Consider the following 27,451-nt stretch of genomic DNA (forward strand, 5'->3'; position numbering starts at 1 on the left):
CTCCCATACTATAAGACAGCTATCTATTTCTAGTTAATAATAAGCTACTTCTATAAACCGTCTTATTTAGGATACGTTAAGTAGAATTGTACTTCTGTTTCCATTAGGAGGCAGTAAAATACCTGATAGTAATGGTTTGAGTGTTAACTGATACAGATTACTAATGGATCTTTTGAGCAATGAATGAAGCCTTATCTTGAAGGTGGAATATGTTCGCGTCACAAACTAGGAAAATTAATTAACGGTGGAGGGCGGAGTTTTAGAGTTAAATACTCACTGAAAACTGTTAGGACGCAGATCTTCTAGGTATTCCTCAGCACTCCCATACAAGGTACGCTCAACTTTTTTCTGATATCTACACTGATGATTAAATCTTTTTTGTGTTACCTTCCCAGATATACGGTTAGGTTCTTCTGTTTAGGCTATTCGTTATATTTTCAGGAACCGCACATATGGCTTTCCCTGCAACAAATGAAGTCTTTATTGTGGGCTCACAGGAAAATACTGTAAGCCTCCCAGTGGAACACATTCAAGCACCACCATTTCATCAAACCTTCTTCAAAGGACAACCAAAAGCTCTAGGGGTGAGTTCACTGATTGCAATTTAATATGTACCCAACTTAAAAATACGTATATACACTTATAGACATTCTATATACATTGTGTATATCTATTTTAACCCTTTATTGACCAAATCTGAAAAAGCATTAGTCACCATCCGGTTTTTTTTGGGGGGTATGCCTCATCTTCTATACTTTTTTATTCTTTCATTGACATGGCTGTATGAGTCTTTGGTTTTTCAGGGATGAAATCATATACATTTTTAGCACTGTTTCAGGGTACATGAAAATTTTCATGTAATATGTATATATTATATATATCACCATGCACACATAGAAAAATAATTTTAATTTACTCTTGTTTGTTTTTATTACTATTTATATTTCACACCAAGTAAACTGTTGAATTAATTGTTCAGATTATTATGGTTTTGTGGTTACCTATTGATGTGTAGTTTTTTGTTTTTTGTTATGTAATAAGATGTGCTTTATATTGAAAGAAAAATCTGATTTTTTTGCAATGGCGACTTTCTCCCTTTTATTTTACTTATTTTTTAATTAATTTCTGCCGATGCTTTGTGTGTGCGTCTTTTAAATAATTTGCTCATAGTTTTTCTTCTATGCTCATTTTTTCCCATGTATTTGGGGCATACATACAGGGCTGATGGGTCTACCAGTACCTAGCAGCTCTGCAATGCGGGGCAGAGACTCAAAGTTCATGTGATTTCCAGGTCCTATAGTGGCATCAGCAGTGCCAATGTTTCCATTTCCTGCATGGCACTCACTGAGCTCTATGTATTTAGCAAAAGAGCAGACAGAAGTGGTGATAAACTGCTTCTATCTACTTCCCAGGGTCCCCAGCGGTGTCTGACGGTTGGGGACCAGAACTGCACCTGTTAGATTGCCATAACTGTAATCCCGCACTGTAAATTTACAATGAAGGGGTAAAAGCCCAGGACCGAGCTCTGAAAATGTATGGTGCCTGGTCACCATGAGTTAAAGAAGATACAGATTTACTTCATTCTCAGTTTTGTTGTCATCAGTATGGAAAAGCCACTGCAAAAATAATGTGCACAAATAATGAGTAAAATGTAATAGACTTTATTAGATATACTACGGGCACGGGACTATGGGATGGAGGATGTGTGATGGGTATATGTGCACTGGACTATGGGATGGAGGATATGTATGACGGGTATATGGGCACGGGACTATGGGATGGCGGATATGTATGATGGGTATATGGGCATGGGACTATGGGATGGAGGATATGTATGATGGGTATATGGGCACGGGACTATGGGATAGAGGATATGTATGACGGGTATATGGGCACGGGACTATGGGATGGAGGATATGTATGATGGTTATATGGGCACGGGACTATGGGATGGAGGATATGTATGATGGGTATATGGGCATGGGACTATGAGATGAAGGATGTGTGATGGGTATATGGGCACCCGACTATGGGATGGTGAATATGTATGATGGGTATATGGGTACTGGACTATGGGATGGAGGATGTGTGATGGGTATATGGGCACGGGCCTATGGGATGGAGGATGTGTGATGGGTATATGGGCACGGGACTATGGGATGGAGGATGATTATAATTTGCTATAACTAACCACAGTTAGTTACTATGCCCGGGCAGCGCCGGGCTCTTCAGCTAGTGTAAGGATAAAAACATCTAAAACCACAGAAAATCTGTCACTAGTCACATAAGGATGATTTTCACTGGCCTCATGGTCCATGAACCACTAAGACAAACAAGAAAAATAAATACTACAGGAAAATGAGATATGTAAAATGCCAGGCATTTATAAGATGATACTAGATGATAATGTCAAAATATATTACATCAGATATCCAACATAAATCAAATATCACCTAAAGCCAGTACATGAAACCCTGATAATGTGGTAAGTAGAGGACCACAGCAAAGGACCCCATGCACATCCTCCCTATCTAGGAAAGTCCATATATTGTTACTTACTGGGTGTGCACACCATTTTTGTATTGGCTTTTTCTGAGTGTTAATCTTGGTTAAATTGCTGTTATGGCACCCTGACCTATATTTGGGGCTGGGAGAGTTTTGCTGAGGAACTCCATTTCTGTCTTGATAATGCTATTATGAAGATTAGCCTGTGGCTGGCATTTATAGGAGACCATGATCTTTACTATATATTTTGTAATACTGTAGTAATAAACTCCTTCATGACCTTGCAATTTTCCTTTTTGCGCTTTCGTTTTTTTCTCCATTTTTCTAAGATCCATAACGTTTTTATTTTTCTGGCAATATAGCTGTGTGAGGTCTTGTTTTTTGCTGGACGAGTTGTACTTTTGAATGAGACTATTCATTTTACCATGTAGTGTACTAGAAAATGGAAAAAACAATTCAAGGGCAGTGAAATTGCTAAAAAGGTGCAATCCCACAATTGTTTTTTGTTTTGTTTTTTTATTTGCGATTTTCACTGTATGGTAAAACTAACCTAACAATAGGATTCTCCAGGTCATTATAAGTACGCAGATGCCAAATGTGATTTTTTTTATTTATTTCAGTAGTAAAAAAACAAATTCCAAACTTTGTAAGAAAGAAAAGTTTTGCTTGTGGCATCATTTTCCGAGACTCGTAGCATGTCCAATATTCAGGATGTGGGGCTGGGTGATGGCTTATTTTTTGCGCACCGAGCTGACGTTTTTGCGTATACAATTTTGGGGTAAATACAATGTTTTGATCACCTGTTATTGTATTTTCTGGCTTTTTTATTAATTTTTTCGTTACATAATTTACCGATCAGATTAATAGCGTTTATATTTTGATAGGATATTTCTGATCGCAATGATACCAAATATGTGTATTTTTTTGTTGTTTTATTTTCAACTAGCTGAAGTGCCAAGCATTGCCCATGCATAGTAACTAATTGAGGTCCCGCTCTCTCCCTCTGCAGCCCCGCTCTCTCCCTCTGAGGCCCAGCTCTCCACCCGCCGTCCCGCATTATCCCTCAGCAGCCCCGCTCTACATCCACCGTCCCGCTCTCTCCCTCTGCAGCCCCGCTCTCTACCTCCACAGCCCAGCTCTCCACCCGCCGTCTCGCATTCTTCCTGAGCAGCCCCGCTCTCCATTCACCATCCCGCTCTCTCTTTCCGCAGCTCCACTCTCCAATCGCCGTCCCACATTCTCCCTCCACAGCTCCGCTCTCTCCCCCAGCAGCACCTGTCTCCACTGGCTGTCCTACTCTCTCCCTCCGCAGCCCCACTCTCCACTGGCCGTCCCGCTCTCTCCCTCCACAGCCCCGCTCTCCACTTGCCATCCCGCTCTCCATTCGAAATCCCGCTCTCTCCCTCTGCAGTGTATTGAGAAAAAAATCGAAATGCCAGAATTGCGGATTTTTGCATCCTCACAACTATGCAAAACAAATTAGCAAGAAGGGAACAAAACATTGTATCTACCCCAAACTGCTATCAATGAAAACGTTAGCTCAGGCCTCAAAAACTAAGACCTTCCACAGCACCATTGTGCAAAAAAAAAAAGAGAAAACGCTACCGATCTTGGAACATAGCGACAAAAGCAAATAGATTTTTTAAAAATATCCCAAAGAAAAATGTTGCCACTTGAAAAAATGAAAAAAAAAAAAATATAACTTTGTGCTTTCTCCAATCCTTTTAACCTGGATAATCATATTACCAGGTTACTTTACTTTATGTTAGAAGAAAATTAAGTGTGATATGTTTTGAGTTCGTTCAAGAAAACAACTGAAATTTGATGAAGATATTGAAAAATTAGCAATTTTTAAACTATGAATGTTTATATCCTTTAACCAGATAGCTTTACCACGCAAAACAATTAATAAACATTTACCGTAGATCTATTTTATATCTGTTTCTCAAATATCCTTTTTTTTAGACTGTTAGAAGGCTTTTGTTTTTTCACGAGAATTTGTAACACCTATTTTTCTAAAGACTTATTCAGTTATGAAGGGACTTTGAAGTGCCTATCTACTGTAAAAAACATCAAAATGTTATGTTAAAAACTGCATCCTATAGGTATTTAGGCTATGTACACACATAGTTTTAGGTGCTGCGGATTTGTCCCCGCGGATTTGAGAAAATCTGCAGGTCAAAATACCTGCGGATTAGCCTGCGGTTTCACACCTCACAATGGTGAAGGTGTGAAACCACAGCGGAATCCGCACAAAGAATTGACATGCTGCGGATTGTAACCCGCAGCAAATCCACGCGGAAAAATCCACAGCATGTGCACAGCGTTTTTGGTTTTACCATTGCAAAGAATGGTACTGTACAACGCAGCAGAAACTGCTGCAGACCCGCAGGGCCAGAAACGCTGCGGATCCACAGCAGAATCCGCACCGTGTGCAAATAGCCTTAAAATGTCAGGACAAGAAATTTGTTAACCCTTCAGGTGCTTCATAGGAATTAATGCAAAGTGGACTACTGTTTGGACACACGGCAGGGCACAGAAGAGAAGGAGCGCAGTTTGATTTTCAGAGTGCACATAAAATGTTTCTTTAGTTTCCAATTTTCATTTTGGCAACAGCTTTATTTGGAAAGAATGGACAACGTTATTTAGATGTCAATTTCTCCCAAATGCAGTGGTACCCCATATGTGGTCAATAGGTACTGTTTCATTTTTAGAGTGCAAATTTGGCTGGAGTAGATTACGAACACCATGTCACATTTGCAAAATTCCTGAGGTGTCAGAACAATAAAAAATCCCCACAAGTGACAGTATTTTGGAAACTGGACCCCTTAATGAATTTATCTGGAGGTGTACTGAGCATTTTTAACTCACAGGTATTTCACAGAATATTTATATCAGAGGTATTGATGAGCGAACATGCTCGGATAAGTTAGTATCTGAGCATGTTAGTGTGCTGACCAAGTGTCTTCGGTGTACTCGAAAAATTCTTTCGAGTCCTCACGGCTGTTTGTCTCACGCCTGTTCAACAGCCGCTACACATGCAGAGATTGCCTGTTTGCTTGACAGCCATGAGACATGCAGCTGCAGAGACTCGAACATAATTTTTGAGCATGCCAAAGACACTTGGATAGCATACGAGCATGCTTGGATAAGACCTTATACGAGCACGTTCAATTATCACTAAGCTGAGGTCCATAAAAATTAAAAATGATTTTTTTCCCACTAACATGTTTAAGGGTGGTTTCACATTAGCGCTTTTTAAGCGCACGCACGTCCGGGGGTAGCTCCGCCCCCGAGCCGGCTCTCTGCCCGGCGTGCCCGCCCCTTGCTTGTAGCGCCGCCTCCTAGCGCACAGCGGCGCCTGCGATCGGCGCACCCTATCTTTAGCATAGGGTGCGCAGATCGTGCGCAGGCCGTGCGCTAGTTGCGCTTTGACCTGCGCTGCGCACTTTTGACGGTGCGCTGTGCGCGCCAAAATCAAACTTTTTGGATTTTGGCGCGCACTGCGCACCGTCAAAAGTGCACAGCGCAGGTCAAAGCGCAACTAGCGCACGGCCTGCGCACGATCTGCGCACCCTATGCTAAAGATAGGGTGCGCCGATCGCAGGCGCCGCTGTGCGCTAGGAGGCGGCGCTACAAGCAAGGGGCGGGCACGCCGGGCAGAGAGCCGGCTCGGGGCGGAGCTACCCCCGGACGTGCGTGCGCTTAAAAAGCGCTAATGTGAAACCACCCTTAGCTCCAAGTTTGTCATTTTCACAAAAGGTAATATCAGAAAATGAACTGCAAGAATGGTTATGCAATTAATGCAAAAATGGCCAATATTCCACATGTGTTCAGAAACTACTGTTTAGGTATGCACAAATCCCAGGTAAACTGAGATTTTGTGCCTGTCTAAATAGGATACCACTAGAATAAAGGCCAGAGAGTGTCCAAAGTGACTGCATTTGCCTCGTTATAGTGAATGTTTCCATCGACAGTTTGATCTGCATCATGATTTTTAAGGATTTATATGGAAAACCTGACATAGGTCCTCAGGGTAGAGTACATGATAGATGTGAACCGAGCCTTAGGGCAGTTTCACACGTCAGTGTCTCCGGTACGTGTAGTGACAGTTTTCTCACGTACCGGAGACATTGACACACGTAGACACATTCGAATGAATGTGTCTATGCAGATGTCAGCGTGTTTTCACGGACCGTGTGTCCGTGTGCAAAACACGCTGACATGTCCGTTTTTGTGCAACAACACGGATCACAAGGACCCATACAAGTCAATGGGTCCGTATAAACACGTACCACACACGGAAGCTGTCCGTGTGCATTTTTTAAAAGTCAAAGGGTTAACATTGAAACTAATTTTTAAAAAATACGGACACGGACACACGGACAGCACACGGATGGTACACACGGACATAAGGATAGCACACGGATGTCACACGGATGACATACGTATGCACACGGACACGGATAGCTCCGGTACCGGTTTTTCCGCTACCGGAATTATCTGGACGTGTGAAACTGCCCTAATTGTGATTTTTGGGAGGCAGAAAGTACAAAAAAACAGCAGTTCAAGAATTCTTTTTATTTATTTATATTTGCTATGTGCACTGTTCGTTATATCTGATAAGACAACTTTATTCTGTGGATCAGTTTGATTACAGTGATGTCAGATGTACAGTATATATTTTTTCATTTGTTGTTATTTTGCTACTCTCATACTAGAAACAATTTAAAAAAAAATATTTATTTAATCACCATATACTTAAAGCTAAAACTTTTTTATTTTTCCAATGACAGAAATGAATGAGGGCTTGTTTTTTGTAGGATAAGTTTACATTTTTACTAGCACCAATTTGAGGCACATTACACATGTTGATCATTTTTATTGAGATTTTTTTAATACAAACTGAACAAAAGAAAAACAATTCAAGAGTGGTTTATTTTTTTTTATATTTATGACAAAGCTTTATTCTTCATGGCTTTGCTGCCTTCAGTCTGAATCTACAATGCACACTCTGCAATCAATAAAGATAGAGCACTGTTAATTTTGATCAAAGTGTGTATGCCCATCTGACAATCACAGGCATCTTTTTTTTTTTTTTTTAGATTGGACACTATACTAAAGACACACCTCTGTGTGCCTTGGCCTCAAATGAATTGAGGAAAAACATGTCCCAGCTATACTTTGCTATACCTAAAAACCTATAGCGGCAAACACCCAAAGGACGAGCAGGTGCAACGATTTAATTACCTGCAGCACATATAGATGATGTGTTGCCAAATGACATTTTAGGAGCAAAGAATATTCATTTTTTGCTCATAGAACTTTGTACATACCTGTATGTGATTGCTCAAAGGGCCGGGCCGTATAACCCTCCATTAGTCGCTTTCCAGCAAGGCAAACGTTAGATGAGTTTTTGACTGTTGTGTACACCTGTGACCATTGTTACCAAAAACTAAAACATTGTTCGTGAACTCGTATGCAAATATATGATGCCAAACTCTTCTTTCATCATCCCATTCCAGGCTGTTCAAATCTCTTTGGGCTTTGTACAAATCTTAGTGGGTACTGTGTTGCTCTACACGTTTACTGCCTACACTTCAATAACAGCTACCAGCTTCATTGTTCACTGGGGAGGATCCTGGGTAAGTAATGACCCCACCTCTTGATATTTATGGCTTTTTATTTTGAGCATTAATTGTTAATACTGTTTTTTTATATAAATATTTATTGTATTTTGTATTATTTCTGAAAACTAGATGCAGAAAATTGGGTTGTCACCTAAGATAAACTGGCTGCTAATTGCAGTGCCTAAGGGCTCATGACCAAATGAGGTCCACGACTCAGGGTCCATTTACACTGCAAAATTATCGAGAGAGTATTTCAAGGAACACTTGTACCACGATAATCTAAGCAGGATGTTGATCACGCACTGAACAAGCAGAATGTTTGTTCCTTAGGTGGAATAAACTTTTGTTCTGCACAACAGCTCATCATCCTCAGCAGCACATCGAAACAAACATCACAGAGAACAGAACCAGGGATGCCAAGAACAATGGCATCCGAGGGCACACTGCACAGTCTATTACACAGATTGTTCAGTTCTCATCGCTAAGCACCGTCTGCCTGTTACCAGGCTTTTATGTGACCGAAAAACAAGTTACTTATCGGGGGTTGTTTAGTGCAGCGGGTCAGTTCGTGAAAATGATCCCCACTATTTCATATGGTCTTCCCATCAATTAAACTAATGTTGTATTGCCAATATATTAGACACCAAGTATATGTAAGTGCTCTGGTTATGTCCTAAATGATTTTGGCACATGGTCTGCTTCTGGCTAATTTTTGCTAGCATACACCATCACCACGTCATTGGTGGGTGTCTGACTGCTAAGAGCCTCATGATCCTGAGGATGAAGTGTCCACAAAGCTGGTTCAGCACTGGGACTCCTGTATAGTGTCTCTCTAAGCAGCGTCAGCCACTACTGTGCACAGAAAGGTACCATAATTACTCAATGAATAGACCTGTGTTACAAGAAACTCTACTTCCGACCTTTAGTGGATAATTAGAGAGCAGAGCCAAAGGGATCCCAATGTGGGAACCCCTCCATTATGACCTCATGCCATATTAGAGCACGTTACAAGGGGTTCGTGATACCTTTACGTAGGGCTTCCTTTTGTTATAATAGCATTTTACATTTAATGTGCTAACCTCCTACCTAGCTTGTGCTAATTATGTTTTCTCAGTGGCCCGATTTGTTATTGCTATATACTATTTTTTCGATGATTTGTAACCTGACTGGCAATGATTATGGCGTCACGAAGGAGAACTTTACCTTATATTTTGTTCATTGCAGTACATTATTTCAGGATCAGTGACGGTCGCAGCCGCAGAAAAAACATCTCGCAGTCTGGTGAGTGTTCTTTTTTCATCAAATGAGCAAAGAAGAAAAGAGGCAGAAATTTCTGATCCACAGTAACCGTTATCAAATGACAAAATATTCTGCCAGCAATGCAGAAGTGTCCAAAAAAGAGCAGTAAGGCTGCATTCACATGAAACATTTTTTGCAGCACTTTTTTGTTCCTTTTTTTCATGCAAATTAAAAGTTGATCTTTAATAGTGCCACACTTTTTTTTCATGAATGAATGTGAGAACTTCATGATTTCTTAAATCTGCATCATATCAATTCTTTCAATGTTTTCTCAGCATTTTCTCACCCACAGAAAGCAATGAGAAAGTGATAAAATTCTGCAAAAAATGCAACAAACATTTTAGCTGCACTTATGCTGTGTTTTCAGTGAAAACATTAAGGGTGTGTGCAGATGCTGCGGAATCCGCTGCGGATTAATCCGCACGGATTTTGCAAAAACCGCAGATAAACCGCAGGTCAAAAGACCTGCGGATTATCAGCGGTTTTGCCTGCGGTTTGGTCCTGCGGATTCACCATCTCCACAATGGTGGAGATAGGAACTCGCTGCGGATTCCGCAGAAAGAATTGACATGTCAATTCTTTCTGCGGTTTCAAAACCGCAGCAAATCCGCGCGGATTTTTCCGCAACGTCTACACAGCGTTTTTTTTTTACCATTCATTTGAATGGTACTGTACACCGCAGCTAAAACTACTGCGGGTCCGCAGCGGCCAAAAACGCTGCGGAAACGCAGCGGAATCCGCAGCGTGTGCACATACCCTAAACATTTATTGCAGACAAAACATACATATAATCCGCACCCAAATCTGAATATGAAGATACTGCAAATCTGACATAGATTTCAAGACTCTCACTCACTTTGTAGGGATGAGGTTTTTGTAACCAAACCCTGTGAAAAAAATGAACAAAAACGCAGCAAACAGAACTATCATTCTATTAACATGATTTTACAGTTTAATTACAGAACAAATCTATACAAAACAAAAGTAACTTTTTATCCAACCAAGGGAAATATTATCAACTACTCTACTATGTATCTCTCTATGAAATATAAAATACATATATATATATATATATATATATATATATATATGTGTATATGTCACTGACGTGTGTGTGTGTATATATATATACACACACACACACACACACACACACACACACACACACACACACACACACACACACACACACACACACACACACAAGGGGCGATCTAAAAGTAATGATAACACAGGTCAACGAAAAAAATTTTTTTTTCTGGTGTCCAAAATATTTTAATGAATTTGGGGTATTTTTGGGGTGCTGATTCTGAATATGTCATCAGTTTTGCCAGATTGGCTCAAGTTTTTGAGATTTTTGGTATCTTATTTATAGCACTTGTTGGTAAATGCGACGCATCATCTCATTAATTTCTTTGGATTAGTACTTGAACTGAGCAGTTCTCAATATAGTTTTGTGTTAATTAGTGTTCTAAAAGTTTGTTCATAGCTTGATTTTTGCACTAACTTTATGTTGTTGTCTGTTTTCCAGTGAAAAGCATGAACTCATCATGAAGAAGTTGTCTTAACGATCCAGACTCATTCTGTTACATTTGTGGTGAATATACACTGCCAAAACATAGAAGAAACATAACACACTTCGTAAAAAAAGTGTATTTTGCCTATTTTGGGGTTATGCTTGGGGACCAAGACAAGTTTTGGGCACCACACATAGTGTGCAAAGCATGTATCGAATTATTACGAAAATGGAGCAAAGGACAAAGAAAAAGCTTCAAATTTGGTGTTCCAATGGTGTGGAGAGAGCCAAAAAATCATCATGATGACTGTTATTTCTGTGCAGTGCAAGTGCAAGGATTCAATAAGCATAAGAAACGAAAATGGGAGTAACATGGAATCTGCAAGAAGGCCTGTCCCTCATTGTGAAGATGTGCCTGTACCTGTGTTTACCATAAATAACAGTCATCATGATGATTTTTTGGCTCTCTCCACACCATTGGAACACCAAATTTGAAGCTTTTTCTTTGTCCTTTGCTCCATTTTCGTAATAATTCGATACATGCTTTGCACACTATGTGTGGTGCCCAAAACTTGTCTTGGTCCCCAAGCATAACCCCAAAATAGGCAAAATACACTTTTTTTACGAAGTGTGTTATGTTTCTTCTATGTTTTGGCAGTGTATATTCACCACAAATGTAACAGAATGAGTCTGGATCGTTAAGACAACTTCTTCATGATGAGTTCATGCTTTTCACTGGAAAACAGACAACAACATAAAGTTAGTGCAAAAATCAAGCTATGAACAAACTTTTAGAACACTAATTAACACAAAACTATATTGAGAACTGCTCAGTTCAAGTACTAATCCAAAGAAATTAATGAGATGATGCGTCGCATTTACCAACAAGTGCTATAAATAAGATACCAAAAATCTCAAAAACTTGAGCCAATCTGGCAAAACTGATGACATATTCAGAATCAGCACCCCAAAAATACCCTAAATTCGATGAAATATCTTTGGCACCAAAAATGCTGTTGACCAGTGTAATCAATAATAAACACAATGAATATGGTCAAAAAATTTTTTAGCTTTCTACATAGTCTCCTAACAAGTCTATACATTTAGTCCATCTCTTTTCTAAACTTAGAATTCCCTTCGAAAAAAATTCTTGATCTTGACCCTCAAAAAACTCCCCAACAGCGGTTATCACGTCGCTGTTGTCGTCAAATTTCTTGCCCCGGAGGTGTTCCTTGAGCCGAGGAAAGAGAAAGAAGTCACTGGGGGCTAGATCTGGCGAATGGGGGGGTGTTCTACCAGTTCAAAGCCCGCTTCTTGAATGGTAGCCATGGCAACTGCAGCTTTGTGAGCTGGTGCGTTATCTTGGTGAAACAGCACTCCAGCCCACAGTTTACCGCGCCTTTTCTCCTTGATAGCCTCCCGCAATCTTCTTATTTGTTCTGCGTAGTAGGAGCCCGTAATAGTGGCTCCCTTCTCCAAAAAGTCCACCATAATTCCTTCAGCATCCCAAAAAACGGACACCATAACCTGTCATAACACTGACCTAACATGCCAGTGTAATTTTACAGTAGCTGGACATGAATTGCTGGCTTTTCAAAGGACACCGTTGCGTAAGAATTGGACAGCACACGCATGGTGAGAGTGCTGTCTGATTATTTTTTTTTTCTCGCAAACATTGACTTGCATTGGCGAGTCTCGTCCGAGAATCACAGCAATATGCATGCGATTTTTTTTTTTTTTTTTTTTTTTTTTCTCCTCAGTCCGATTTCTTCTGAGAAAAAAATCACAAATGAGATGTCACCTATTGAATAACATTGGTCCGAGTGCAATCCTATTTTTTTTTTTCTCTTTTTATTAGATTGCACTCATCCGTATTACTCGCCAGTGAGTATGAGCCCTAAGATGAGTGAATGCTCTCACTGAAGAGAGGGGTTCCAATCACAGATGGCTCTGATATTTATTGGACAACTTAAGAGTGTGTTCACACTTTGCCTTGATTATAAAACTGTGGAGACCTGTCAGGTGATTCATGCTTCCCAAAATATTGGCAGCATGAATTGCAGCCTGCTTGCATGAATCCAGCCAGTTATTGTATATTAGACTGCATTAGTAGATAAAGTACAGAATCTGGATTTAATAAGCAGATCTGAGATTATTTTTTCTTTCTTATCATTTTAGGTTAAGGGAACGTTGGGCACAAATGTGATCAGCAGTCTAATCGCATTGTGTGAATTTTCACTGGTCATTATTGATTTGGCTCGTCCATATTATTATAGATATGGACCATGTTTCTCAAATCCATGCTCTTTATTTCAAGATGCCATCCTGGTAAGTGTTATATTTCCCACAATATTATAATAGTTTCCTGTCTCATTTATGCAGAGTGAACTTTGGAAAGAGTCCATAGTTATAAAGTGGAAACCAGTAACTGTCGTAAATTAGAATACTCTATAGTAAGAGGTGAGGTACAACTGTGGAGCATAATGGGGTCACTCTGAAGCCAGGTCAATCGTTCTGTGATCTATAATGTTCTACAGTATTGATCTACAATATTTCATAGATTTTAAAAATGATTTGCTGTTTTAGTAATATATGTTTAGCATCATGTCAGAAGCCACACATAATATAGAACTACCATTCAGTCCTGTGAATAGCTGCCTGTATTTAACCCTCCCCCTGCAATCAAATGTTGTCAGTGATGAAATGCAATTAGAGTGAGGCCATGTGTGTCATTCGCGTCACGGTTGAGAATAAATTCTTTGATTCTGTGTGGTAAAAGGTGTTTCACCAACAAAAAGGTATGGCCCTAGCATTCGCCACATCTGGCCTTACCCAAATATGTTTCCTTGGGACAGACTTGGACTGAAATTCAGCCCTGGCATTTGAGAGCACACAGGCCCACTTAAAGCACCAATCCAGCATTTCTTTTCAGCTCTGGAGTGGTGCTACTAATCTAAAGTCCCATACCATAATATTATACTTACCCACCGCTGTCTTCACCTTTAGGGCTTATACTCACATGCGAGAAACTGGGACGAGTCTCGCACGTCAATACCCGGCACTGCCACCGGCACTCGGATTGGAGCGTTCAGCTGCATGTGTTTCTATGCAGCTGAACACTCCAATCCGAGTGCCGGTGGCAGTGCCGGGTATTGACGTGCGAGACTTGCCCCAGTTTCTAGCATGTGAGTATGAGCCCTCAACCCCTTACTGCCATCGGATGGGATAGTACGTCCGATGGCAGTACCCCTGCTTTGATGTGGGATCCGCCGGTGAGCCCGCATCAAAGCCGGGACATATCAGTTGACAAGTGCCCGCAATAGGTGCGGGTGGAATCGTGATCTACCCTGCCTGAGTGCTTAGTTGCTAGATTTGTATGCTGTTTATAAAGTTAAAAAAAAACTCCCAGAGACTCACACAGGGAGAGCATGTGACTGTATTTCCTGTTTTTTCTGTGTCTGTGTATGAGGGAAGCAGCCTGCTGCAGATGCTGCACAAACAGAGACACACAATTGATCTATTCCTGATCTATTAAGTTTATCATATATTGTTCCTGATTGTTCTTGAATAAAGAAGCTCTGCTGTCACATGCTTGGAGAGTATCCTGAATAATTTGCTGCCAACAAGTGTGCCAAACTTTGAAAAGACCACAACCATTATTTCAAAATCTGATCAGCGTTTCAGATGCTTTTGTTGTAGGGTCTGAATTACATATGAATCTTCACAAATCGCAGATTAGCAACTCCTGAATTGAAACTGGAATACAATATGCAAATACAATAAAAATATTGTGCCATTAAGGGATTAATCCCGGGTCTAGTTTGGAATATAATATTCCACATTCAGGCTGTGTGCCCACGTTGCGTTTTTTTTTAAGCGTTTTTGAAGAGTTTGTGCTGGATCAGACGCTTCAGAAACACTTAAAATGAAGTAAAATAGTAGTAGACATAAGAAGAAAAAGTTTGTTCAGCACACCGGCATAAATGAAAAAAACTTTATTAGGCTAATATGCCATATTAAAATGTAAAAAACACCTGACGCGTTTCCGGTGCACAAAGGCACCCTTAGTCATAGGTAAATAAAAACAATATGCATAGAAAAATATATACAGGTTACAATCATAAAGCTTGCAATTAATTACAAAAAGTGGCAACACATGAAAGGAAAAGTGAACAGTTCCTTGCAATGATACAGATCACTCCAGGATTGAAGTTCCCTAGAGAAAAAAAAAAAAGTACGATAATATAAATGGATATATCTAAAAGTAATTAGATAACTCCAAGGTAATCTTCCAATGGAAAATGGATTTTCTGCGCAGAAATGAATAATTCCATGCAAAAGGTGTGAATGAGTGCCTATGGACAATATAAAGTTAGTCAGAATCAAAAAGAAATATATATATTTTTTTTTTTTTTTTTTTTTTACACCTCAAAAATAATTTATAGATGCGCAGAAATGAGTGGTTCCATGCAAAAGGTATAAATAGGTACCTACAAACAATATATGGAATTAATAACAATCAAATGGAGTTTTTTGCACGTATAATAAAATATTTCATGCAGAGAGTATGAATGAGTGCTTGCGAACAATATAAAGAATTAGTCAACAAAAAAAAGGGAAAAAGTTTTTTTGAACTTGAAAAATAAGTTATAGATACGCAGGAATAAAATGTTCCATGCAAGATGTGTGAATAAGTGCCTACAAGCAATATATAAACTTGATGACAATCAAATGGAATTTTTAGCACATAAATGAAAAATAAGTTATAGACACATAGCAATCAATGGTGGAACTATTGCAGAATGCTTGATAAACATATGAATAAAATAAGAACTGAGATATAAATTCTATGCTTTCCTGGTATAATAAAATAAATACGCAAAATAAACTAAATACAGATCACTGTAAAATTATTTTTGACAGAAAAAACTAATAAGTACATAAATTCCATTAATAAATATAGAACAAATCGTTCCTGAACTTCATCCCATTTGGAGATTTAGTGTCTAATTTTAATATCCAAAAAGCTTCGCGTATATTTAATAGCTTGTGTCTATCACCACCTCGTGCAGGAGTTTTAACCTTTTCTAGACCATAGAAAGCAAATGAATCCATATTGCTATGATGAGCATGAACAAAGTGTTTTACTGCTCCTGAATAGGAAGCGTTTCTTTGGTCTATATTTCTGATATGTTCAGCTATTCTTTTTTTTAGTTTGCGTATAGTACAGCCGATATACTGAATCTTACACTCTGTGCAACAAATGCAATAAACGACAAACTGACTGTCACAATTGATGAAAGATGTGATTTGTTGAGAAAAACCTTGGTATGAAAAAATAAATTTAGATTTGTCTATTGCATGTGTGCAGACATTGCACCTGGAACCAGCGCATTTGTAAAATCCAGTGGAAGTAATCCAAGTCCGAATTTTTTCTGGTGATTTTAAAAGACTGGGAGAAAGATAATTTGCCAAACTAGTTCCCCTTCGGGCAACATAACGGCAGCCAGATTGTATGATTTGTCTTAATTTAGTGTCTTGGTTTGTGACGGGCAGATATTTTTTCACAATTTCTTTAATTTGATTGAATTGGGGGCTGAATGGTGTTGAAAAAGTCACCATATGATCAGCACAAGCTGAGGATTTTTCCTTTAAACTGGTAAACCTTGGTTTGTTCATCACTTTATGGAAAGCATTGCTGACAATTTGATTATTGTAACCTCGATCAAAGTCCATCCCCTATGGGGAATTCAATAGGGCTAAACGTTTATGTTCAGACAATGCCTTGTTTTTACAAGAAAGTAAAGTCATAAAAAAACGTCTTTTTGATCGAGGTTACAATAATCAAATTGTCAGTAATGCTTTCCATAAAGTGATGAACAAACCAAGATTTACCAGCTTAAAGGAAAAATCCTCAGCTTGTACTGATCATATGGTGACTTTTTCAACACCATTCAGCCCCCAATTCAATCAAATTAAAGAAATTGTGAAAAAATATCTGCCCTTCACAAACCAAGACACTAAATTAAGACAAATCATACAATCTGGCTGCCGTTATGTTGCCCGAAGGGGAACTAGTTTGGCAAATTATCTTTCTCCCAGTCTTTTAAAATTACCAGAAAAAATTCGGACTTGGATTACTTCCACTGGATTTTACAAATGCGCTGGTTCCAGGTGCAATGTCTGCACACATGCAATAGACAAATCTAAATTTATTTTTTCATACCAAGGTTTTTCTCAACAAATTACATCTTTCATCAATTGTGACAGTCAGTTTATCGTTTATTGCATTTGTTGCACAGAGTGTAAGATTCAGTATATCGGCTGTACTATACGCAAACTAAAAAAAAGAATAGCTGAACATATCAGAAATATAGACCAAAGAAACGCTTCCTATTCAGGAGCAGTAAAACACTTCGTTCATGCTCATCATAGCAATATGGATTCATTTGCTTTCTATGGTCTAGAAAAGGTTAAAACTCCTGCACGAGGTGGTGATAGACACAAGCTATTAAATATACGTGAAGCTTTTTGGATATTAAAATTAGACACTAAATCTCCAAATGGGATGAAGTTCAGGAATGATTTGTTCTATATTTATTAATGGAATTTATGTACTTATTAGTTTTTTCTGTCAAAAATAATTTTACAGTGATCTGTATTTAGTTTATTTTGCGTATTTATTTTATTATACCAGGAAAGCATAGAATTTATCTCACAGTTCTTATTTTATTCATATGTTTATCAAGCATTCTGCAATAGTTCCACCATTGATTGCTATGTGTCTATAACTTATTTTTCATTTATGTGCTAAAAATTCCATTTGATTGTCATCAAGTTTATATATTGCTTGTAGGCACTTATTCACACCTCTTGCATGGAACATTTTATTCCTGCGTATCTATAACTTATTTTTCAAGTCCAAAAAAACTTTTTCTTTTTTTTTTTTTTTTGTTTTTTTTGTTGACTAATTCTTTATATTGTTCGCAAGCACTCATTCATACTCTCTGCATTAAATATTTTATTATACGTGCAAAAAACTCGAAAAATTTGATTGTTATTAATTCCATATATTGTTTGTAGGTACCTATTTATACCTTTTGCATGGAACCACTCATTTCTGCGCATCTATAAATTATTTTTGAGGTGTAAAAAAAAAAAAAAAAAAAAAAAAAAATTTCTTTTTGATTCTGACTAACTTTATATTGTCCATAGGCACTCATTCACACCTTTTGCATGGAATTATTCATTTCTGCGCAGAAAATCCATTTTCCATTGGAAGATTACCTTGGATTTATTTAATTACTTTTGGATATATCCATTTATATTATTGTACTTTTTTTTTTTTTTTTTTTTTTTCTCTAGGGAACTTCAATCCTGGAGTGATCTGTATCATTGCAAGGAACTGTTCACTTTTCCTTTCATGTGTTGCCACATTTTGTAATTAATTGCAAGCTTTGTGATTGGTTTGTAACCTGTATTTATTTTTCTATGCATATTGTTTTTATTTACCTATGACGAAGGGTGCCTTTGTGCACCGGAAACGCGTCAGGTGTTTTTTACATTTTAATATGGCATATTAGCCTAATAAAGTTTTTTTTCATTTATGCCGGTGTGCTGAACGAACTTTTTCTTCTTGTGGACATTTGCTGTGCTCACCAGCGTATTCATGCACCCACCTGTGGATCAATGAACTCAGCCCAAAGTGGTTTTCATTTGGATGCGATGCAAGCTCCCAGTCCTCCCTCTCCAGTAGTAGACATAATGTATGTGGAAGGCAAGGACATTAAAAATCACATGGCTAAATAGATCAAAAGGAATTGATCAAAAAAAATATATATATATATATATATATATATATATATATATATATATATATATATATATATATATATATATGCTCAGGACTAAAGCAGGATAACTGCAAACTTACTAGAAATCAAACAAAAAGACAAGCAGTCAAGAAATCCATAAAAGGTAATATTTTATTAGCAATACATATAAAATATGGACAATACGGTACATGGAATTAGGGGAAATACAGAATAAGCGTGCCCAGTGGCAAAAAGGCCGAATACACTGCAAACGCAGCACCAGGATAATTAACCTAATATACAAAATGACAAATAGACACCCTTCATAGAAAGTCAGAGAAAGTTCATTGTAAATACCAAAGTTAATAAGTATATCAAAGAATCATCACACAGAAAATGCTAATACCCATAGTTAGACACTGACAAGACTCCCCGACATAGCACAGAAGGAGCCATTCCAGAGCAAGTGCTCACAATAGGTTCAGTAACAAATAAATCATTATGATTGCGGTGTCATTACCTGGAAGCAGTGAAGGCAGTGGTGTCAGCCTAACTCCGACGCGCATTTCGGAGTGTACAGCTCCTTCCTCAGGGCTAATGATTCTTTGATATACTTATTAACTATGGTATTTACAATGACGTTTCTCTGACTTTCTATGAAGGGTGTCTATTTGTCATTTTGTATATTAGGTTAATTATCCTGGTGCTGCGTTTGCAGTGTATTCGGCCTTTTTGCCACTGGGCACGCTTATTCTGTATTCCCCCTAATTCCATGTACCGTATTGTCCATATTTTATATGTATTACTAATAAAATATTACCTTTCATGAATTTCTTGACTGCTTGTCTTTTTGGTTGATTTCTAGAAACAATTAAAAGAAGCTTTCCATTCAATTTAATGCATTTTTGGCTTTTTGTGCCAATGCATGCGTTTTTTTTCCGCTAAGAAAACGCTTAGCGTCTAAAAACGCAGCATGCTCATTATTTTCCGCATAGGTCCGCGTTTTTAGATGTTTCCAAGCTTTCCAGAAACTGCGCGGAAAAAAACGCATCAAACGCACGGTTTTTGTGTAAAAATCACGCGGAAATAAACTCGCGGTTTCTGGGAAGGAGTCCGGTTATTTAAAACGCTAACGTGGGCACATAGCCTTAATCAGACCAATGAGCAGTATCAGAGGACATGTCTAATGTCTCAAATATTGCTGGCATTAGTAATGTTCCTTTTTTGTAGCATATTGCTTTTTTCCTCCAGTAAAACTTGCGCTGAAGCTCCAATACAAGTGATAACCTATTCTGAGCATAATGTTGTTTTTCTGGATTACTCATGCATTTACTCTTATTTTAGGTTATTCGCTTGATCACTCTTATCCACATAGTGTTAATCACAGTCCTGCAGTTCAGCATGTCTGCCTCAGCCGTGGCATTTAGTATTCGCTCACTAAAACAGAAGACTCCGACTGCGCCCCAGGTATGGTACCAGTCTGTAGCCATGCTTAGTCATACTTATTCTGTACCTTGCTGTCTTGCTAATGATCATTATGTACTTATGTATGTACACCATCCAGGCATTGTGTATGAAAATTAATACATTTTTATAGTGATTGCCATCCATATACAAGACACTAACCATTTAAGGGAAAAGTAATAAAAGACAAAGTGCTTCTTAAAGTATTATCCTTCTTTCTCCCTTGATTGCCCTATGTAACATTCTAATGCTGTGTTCCTGGAGGCATCCATATTGCCCTACCCTCTTTCCCCCTACAATGCAGGTCCATATTATTGTGTAGGTCTGTATGCAAGTCTCCAATAAGCAGAGGAACACCAGAGACTATTGGGAACTCCTAATCCACGTATGAACCTGGGTACTAGTGCACAGCTCCCTTTTTTAGCTAGTAGTCCCAGGTATAAATCCTAGATTCGTAATGGTATAAATGCAGGGGTGGATTAAGGATAGCCAGGGCCTTAGTGGTTTAGGGTGTATGGACTCCCCAGCTCCTGATGTATCACGTGACATGTCACATGATATTATTGGGAGGTCATGTCATAGCTCACGTGATGAACACACAGGTGCTCTGGTGTACTAAGTATATGCCAATTTCCCTTACTTACAGAGCTAAACATAACAATAGAGGATACTATGTAAGAACGGACGGGACTATACCTAACAAGAGGGGATGATATCCCAATTCATTACAATATATTGTGCTCTCACCAATCCCCCCATCCCAATTCATTATAACATACTGTTCTCTCACCCCTCTCCATCCCAATTCATTATAACATATTGTTCTCTCCCCAATCCCCATCCAAATGCATTATATCATAATGTGATTTCACCCATCCCCCCCACCCCAATTCATTCACTTTAAAGAAATTAAAAAATAAATAAATCTCTCCTGGCGATCCCTTGCAGCTCTGCTTCCTTCCTCTTCTTGCCACTGCATACATGGTAAATGATGCAGCCGTGCGATTAAGTCATTGCTCCGGCTTTCTATTGGTGGCAGCAGAGCAACAGGAACTCTCCCTAATGACGATAAGCGCCACCAGTGGTGGTGCAAAAATATTATAATGAGGACAATCTAGTCTTGGGCCCAGGCAGTAGCCCAGATTGCCCTGATTATAATCCGCTTATGTTTAACCGCAAGGCTATGTGCCCACGTAGCGTTTTTTAAACGCTCAGGAAACGGGTTCTCCTTTCCAGAAAACGCGCGTTTTTGCCACGATTTTTGCACAAAAAACGCGCGGTTTTGATGCGTTTTTTTTCCGCGCGTCTTTTGGACTATAGGAAATAGCCAAAAATGCAGACCTAAGCGGAAATTAATGAACATGCTGCGTTTCTTACCGCTAAGCGTTTCCTTAGCGGTAAAAAACGCATCCATTGGCACAAAAAGGCCAAAATGCATTTAAATGAATGGGATGCTTCTTTTAAGCGTTTTTGATGCGCTTTGACCCGAAAAACGCATCAAAAATGCTTAAAAAAAAAAGCTACGTGGGCACACAGCCTAAAAGTTGATGATTGGTTATGGCTGATGTTTTCCTTTCCTTGGCATTGCTTCAATACATGTTTTGCTGCTCCAGACCAGCAAACTGTCCAAACTTCTGCTTTTACATAGGTGGTCACATTTGGTGATGGACAATCATTCAAGGGCATTTGATTATCAGCATCTGGCTGCTAGTTACCCTATTAAACTCTAAGGTAGCAATAAAGGTGTATTTAATATTTCACTACTAATGCCACTACTACTAATAGTACTGCATTGAATTTTTAATTTCTATATAATTTCAGATGTTCATATTGATTACATAATATAGTGGCATAATGGCATAGTGACTCAAAAATATATATAATATATATATATATCCGACAAAAATTAAAAGAACTGAGAGTCCACAAGGCTACATACAAAAAAATAAGAATTATATTATAGATACATTCATATCATGACTTGTAGTTTAATATATGATCACAGGCAATAGCGGTGAATACATATGTGTGGGTTTTAAATAATATTAATAATATTCAATTATAAACACATGTATGAACAATACCAGCTAGGGTAACTTACATATGTTGGGCATCCATACATATATCAAGTGCCAGTGCATATGGCTGTATACAGTATATCTATAGTATAAATGCAACAGAAAACATAAGTATATAAAATAGCATCATACTTTATGGATCCACTGTCTATATACAGTAACGGTGCACATCAATTTGTATGTCTATGAGTGAACACAGGATGAAAACATTCAATTACGTTGAAATATGAAGACGTAATTATGCTGACATTTATTTGATTGCAAAATGACCCCCATAATAAGGTGCAAATGATTTTATTCGTGTAAGTGAAGGTAGCCATTCACATGATATAAAAACTGCATTTAGAGTGCAACCATGTACGTACAGTCATGGCCAAAAGTGTTGGCACCCTTGTAATTGTTCCAAGAAAGTGAAGTATTTCTCCCAGAAACTTATTGCAATTGCACAAGTTTTGTTATACACTTGTTTATTTCCTTTTGAATGTATTAAAAACACAAAACTAGAGAAAAAACCTGCAAACTGCAAAACCCAAAAATGGGCTGGACAAAACTGTTCGTACAAACAAGTTAATATTTGGTTGCACACCCTTTGAAATAAATACAGTGAAGGAAATAATTATTTGATCCCTTGCTGATGTCAGTTTTCTCACTGACAAACACATGAACAGTCTATAATTTAAGGGTAGGTTAATTTTAAGATTGAGAGAATATCTAAAATAAAATCCAGAAAATCACATTGTATAAATTATATACATTTATTTGCATTTTGCGACTGTCGCTTGCCAACTCGGAGCTTGAACTCCCTCCATAAGTTTTCTATGGGATTAAGGTCTGGAGACTGGCTAGTCCACTCCATGACCTTAGGCTATGTGCACACGGTGCGGATTCTGCTGCGGATCCACAGCGTTTCTGGCCCTGCGGGTCTGCAGCAGTTTCTGCGACGTTGTACAGTACCATTGTTTTCAATGGTAATACCAAAAACGCTGTGCACATGCTGCGGATTTTTCCACGCGGATTTGCTGCGGGTTACAATCTGCAGCATGTCAATTCTTTCTACGGATTCCGCTGCGGTTTCACACCTTACCCATTATGAGGTGTGAAACTGCAGGGCTAAACCGCAAGCTAAACCGCAGGACTTTTGACCTGCAGATTTACCTGCGATTTTTTTACAAATCCGCAGCTCTCAAAAGTACATGTGCACATAGCCTAAATGTGATTCTTTATGAGCCACTCCTTTGTTTCCTAGGCTGTATGTTTTGGGTAATTGTCTTCCTGGAGGACCCAGCCACGATCCATGTCCTGGTGGAGGAAATGAGGCTGTCACTCAAGATTTTACTCTACATGGCTCCATCCATTCTCCCATTGATGCGGTGAAGTAGTCCTGTGCCCTTAGATGAGAAACACCCCCAAAACATAATGTTTCCACCTCCATGCTTGACAGTGGGGATGGTGTTCTTTGGGTCATAGCCAGCATTTCTCTTCCTCCAAACACAGCGAGTTGAGTTAATGCCAAAGAGCTCAATTTTTGTCTCCTCTGACCACAGCACCTTCTCCCAATCACTCACAGAATCATCCAGGTGTTCATTGGCAAACTTCAGATGGGCCTGCACATGTGCCTTCTTGAGCAGGGGGACCTTGCGGGCACAGCAGGATTTTAAACCTTTACGGCGTAATGTGTTACCAATGGTTTTCTTGGTGACTGTGGCCCCAGCTGCCTTGAGGTCATTAGCAAGTTCCCCCACTGTAGTTTTAGACTGATCTCTCACCTTCCTCTTGATCAAGGATACCCCACGAAGTGAGATTTTGCATGGTGCCCCAGATCGATGTATTTCTTCCATTTTCTTACTATTGCACCAACAGTTGTCTCAACTTACTTATAGTTTTATTGCCCATTCCAGTTTTGTGCAGGTCTATGATCTTGTCCTTGATATCCTTATAAAGCTCTTTGGTCTTGCCCATGTTGTAGAGGTTAGAGTCTGACTGATTAATTGAGTCTGTGGACAGCTATCTTTTATAAAATCTTTTTAAAGGAGCATCTAGCTAGTCTGTAGGAGCCAGATCTCTTAATGGTTGGTTGGGGATCAAATATTTTATTTCTCACTGCAAAATGCAAATACATTTATATAATTTATACAATGTGATTTTCTGGATTTTATTTTTAATATTCTATATCTTAATGTTACAAATCTACCCTTAAAATTATAGACTGTTCATGTCTTTGTCAGTGGGCAAACTTGCAAAATCAAAATCAGCAAGGGATCAAATAATTATTTCCTTCATTGTAACTGCAATCAATTGCTTCCTATAACTATCAACAAGTTTCTTACAATGCTCAACTGAAATTTTTGACCACTCTTCTGCAAACTGCTCCAGGTCTCTCAGATTTAAAAGCTGCTTTATTCTTACAGCAATTTTAAAATCTCTCCACAGGTGTTCAATGGGATTTAGATACAGACTCATGGGTGACTACTTCAGAATTCTCCAGCGCTTTGTTTTCATCCATTTTTTGAGTGCTTCTTCAATTATATTTATAGTCATGACCTAGGATGCAAACCCAGTTTTCTGCCACTGAACACTACATTGCAACCTAAAATCTTTTGGCCATCTTCAGATTTCATGATGCCTTGCACACAGTGAAGGCACCCAATACCAGTGGCAGCAAAACAACCCCAAAACATCTTTAAAACCTCCACCATTTTTAACTGTAGGTTCTATTTTGTCGGCCTCATTAAATTTTTGGTAAACAGTAGAATTACCAAAAAGCTCTATTTTGGTCTGATCTGTTCACAAAGCACTTTCCTAGAAGGATTTTGGCTTACTCATGTACACTTTGGCAAATTGCAGTGTAGCTTTTTTATGTCTTTTTGTGACCAGTGTGGGCCTTCTCGGTCTCTTGTACAGTGTTTCATTTCATTCAAATGTCAACAGATAGTTTGCATCGACACTGCAACCTGAGCCTGCAGGACAGTTTGAATTTCTTTGGAACTTGATTGTGGATGCTTATCCACCATCCAGGCTATCCTGCGTTGCAACCTTTCATCAATTCTTCTCTGATGTCCACATCCAGGGATATTATCTACAGGGCCATGGGTTGTAAATTTCTTGATTATGTTGTGCAACGTGGACAAAGCAACATCAGTCTCTGGAGATGGAACTGTAACCCTGAGATTATTGATATTTTTCAACCATTTTGGTTCTCAAGACCTGAGACAGTTCTCTTCGCCTCTTTCTGTTCTCCATGCTTAGTGTTTCACACACAGACACATAAAAATATTAAGATAACTTCTCCCCTTTTTATCTGGTTTCAGTTGTGTTTTTCATATTGCCCACAACTGTTACTTGCCACGGATGCGTTTGAACAAGCAACACATGATTGAACCAAAGTTTTTTTACCCACAATTTTGGAAAGGTGTCAACAATTTTGTCTTGCCCATTTTTTGTGAAATTTTGTCCTTTTTGCCTTTGTCATGATGTTCCAATGCACACAAATGAAATAAGCATATGTATAACGAAAAATGTGTAATCGCAGTCTTTTTCTAGGAGAAATATTTAATTTTCTGCATTAATTTCAAGTGTTCCAGCACTTTTAACACTTTTGACCATGACTGTATATTGACTGTTGGAATATTATATATGTCATTGCACATACCGGTAATTATATATGCCATGAATACAAATGCAGCACTAAATATATGCATGTAAGTTATGACCATATTACATGTATCAGGTGTCTAATTGTAAATCAATTATCAATGCACATAGTCTGTGTGTCACTAGTCCACAAGTGTCATAAATATAGGTGTCTCACCAAACACATGCATGTTAAGTTGTGGCTATATTTCACATATTGAAAGTTCAAATGCAGATTATCGATGTGTCTGGCCGTAAATCACCAGATCACAAGCAGCATCAGACCAATAACCATTGTTACCTATATTAGATTCAAGCAGTACACCAACCATTGAATCTAATATGGGATAGTCTTTATTTAATACAAATGTTTATGGTCTTTTCCAAAAGGGCGTGGCTTACAGAATTCTCAGGGGCGTGACTTAGGCTGCTCTGCATTATTAGCCTCTGAACCATGATTCCTTGTTTAAGAATATAACAATTAGAACAAAATTAAAAGAGATTTAAAAAAAAAAATTGAATAATTAGAGGAGTAGCAGAAAGAAATAGAAGCAACAAATTTCCACTTTTGACTTGGTGAGAGATCCTCTTCAAAGGAAATAATTAGTATTTTTTCTAGATTCAGAATTTGATTTCATAATTCACATTACTGTAATAATTAATAAAATATTTTTTACTTTTGGATATATTTACAGGTCATGATAGTCCAGAACCCAACCCCTACCAAGTTCTGATAATTCAGAATCCATCTTCATGCAACATGCAGCAGCTGAAATGAATGGAATTACTTAATTTGGACTGAATCAAAGATCAACTTCACAAGTCCGAGTTTAACCGTCAGTGTTCGAAGTGCAATTTCCACACCGACCGTGGGTCTCCTGATCTAAACTCAGCAGCTAAAAATATGCCTATAAGCTTTTGAGCCAAAGTCAGGAAAGCCATGGCCCTTCCCGAAATTGTAGTCTGTATACGGAATGTGAAAATCGGACATATGAAACCAGCCTTAGACTGGATTTGCATGTCTATGTTTTCTAACAACAGTACTGGACACAACAAGGATAGCATCTGTGTGCTGTCCATTGCATCACAGACCCATTCATTGATATACATCAGTCTTGTCCTTGAATCTGACCAGACTCAGACTCCGATATGTGTCCACTTCTTTATTTTTGTGTACAATTGGTGTGCAAAAAAAGGACATGTGAATGACTATAATAGGTTCATTTTCTACCTGCAAAAAGAGATAAATAAAACACATATGCAAAACTTAGACATGTCAATGGATCCTAAGGCTACGTTTACATAAAAAAAATTGTACTGCAAGCACTTTTTGACGCACTTTTCTTGTATAAGCAGTATACGAATAATAATTTGCTAAGTATGAAATAACAAAAGTGAGATGTAATTGGGTAAACTTATTCATAGTATATAATTAACAAGTGGACAACATATAATTTGTAAAATATGAAAAGTCAATGCAAAAAAATAAAGAAAGGGGTTTATTTCGCTTTCTTA

General features: G+C 38.4%; 1 protein-coding gene across 1 annotated transcript; it reads left to right on the forward strand.

Moving 5' to 3' along the window:
* The first annotated feature begins 441 nt into the window (after window positions 1–441).
* Window positions 442–27,451, forward strand: LOC141073615 (membrane-spanning 4-domains subfamily A member 4A-like). The gene is made up of 6 exons (XM_073560915.1): window positions 442–584; window positions 8,031–8,150; window positions 9,360–9,416; window positions 13,129–13,278; window positions 20,109–20,231; window positions 26,632–27,451. The coding sequence occupies exons 1-6, from the start codon at window positions 453–455 to the stop codon at window positions 26,668–26,670; spliced, it is 621 nt and encodes a 206-aa protein (XP_073417016.1). The 5' UTR covers window positions 442–452; the 3' UTR covers window positions 26,671–27,451.

Source organism: Dendrobates tinctorius, unplaced genomic scaffold (assembly GCF_039654945.1).
Source record: "Dendrobates tinctorius isolate UK_male_01 unplaced genomic scaffold, ASM3965494v1 ptg000308l, whole genome shotgun sequence".
Classification (NCBI taxonomy): Eukaryota; Metazoa; Chordata; class Amphibia; order Anura; family Dendrobatidae; genus Dendrobates; species Dendrobates tinctorius.

Bases quoted from the DNA above. Each gene is read 5' to 3' on its own strand.
- LOC141073615 (XM_073560915.1), top strand. From the start codon at position 453: ATGGCTTTCCCTGCAACAAATGAAGTCTTTATTGTGGGCTCACAGGAA. The intron at 585-8,030 runs GTGAGTTCACTG...ATCCCATTCCAG, and splicing joins GACAACCAAAAGCTCTAGGG to GCTGTTCAAATCTCTTTGGG. The intron at 13,279-20,108 runs GTAAGTGTTATA...CTCTTATTTTAG, and splicing joins TATTTCAAGATGCCATCCTG to GTTATTCGCTTGATCACTCT.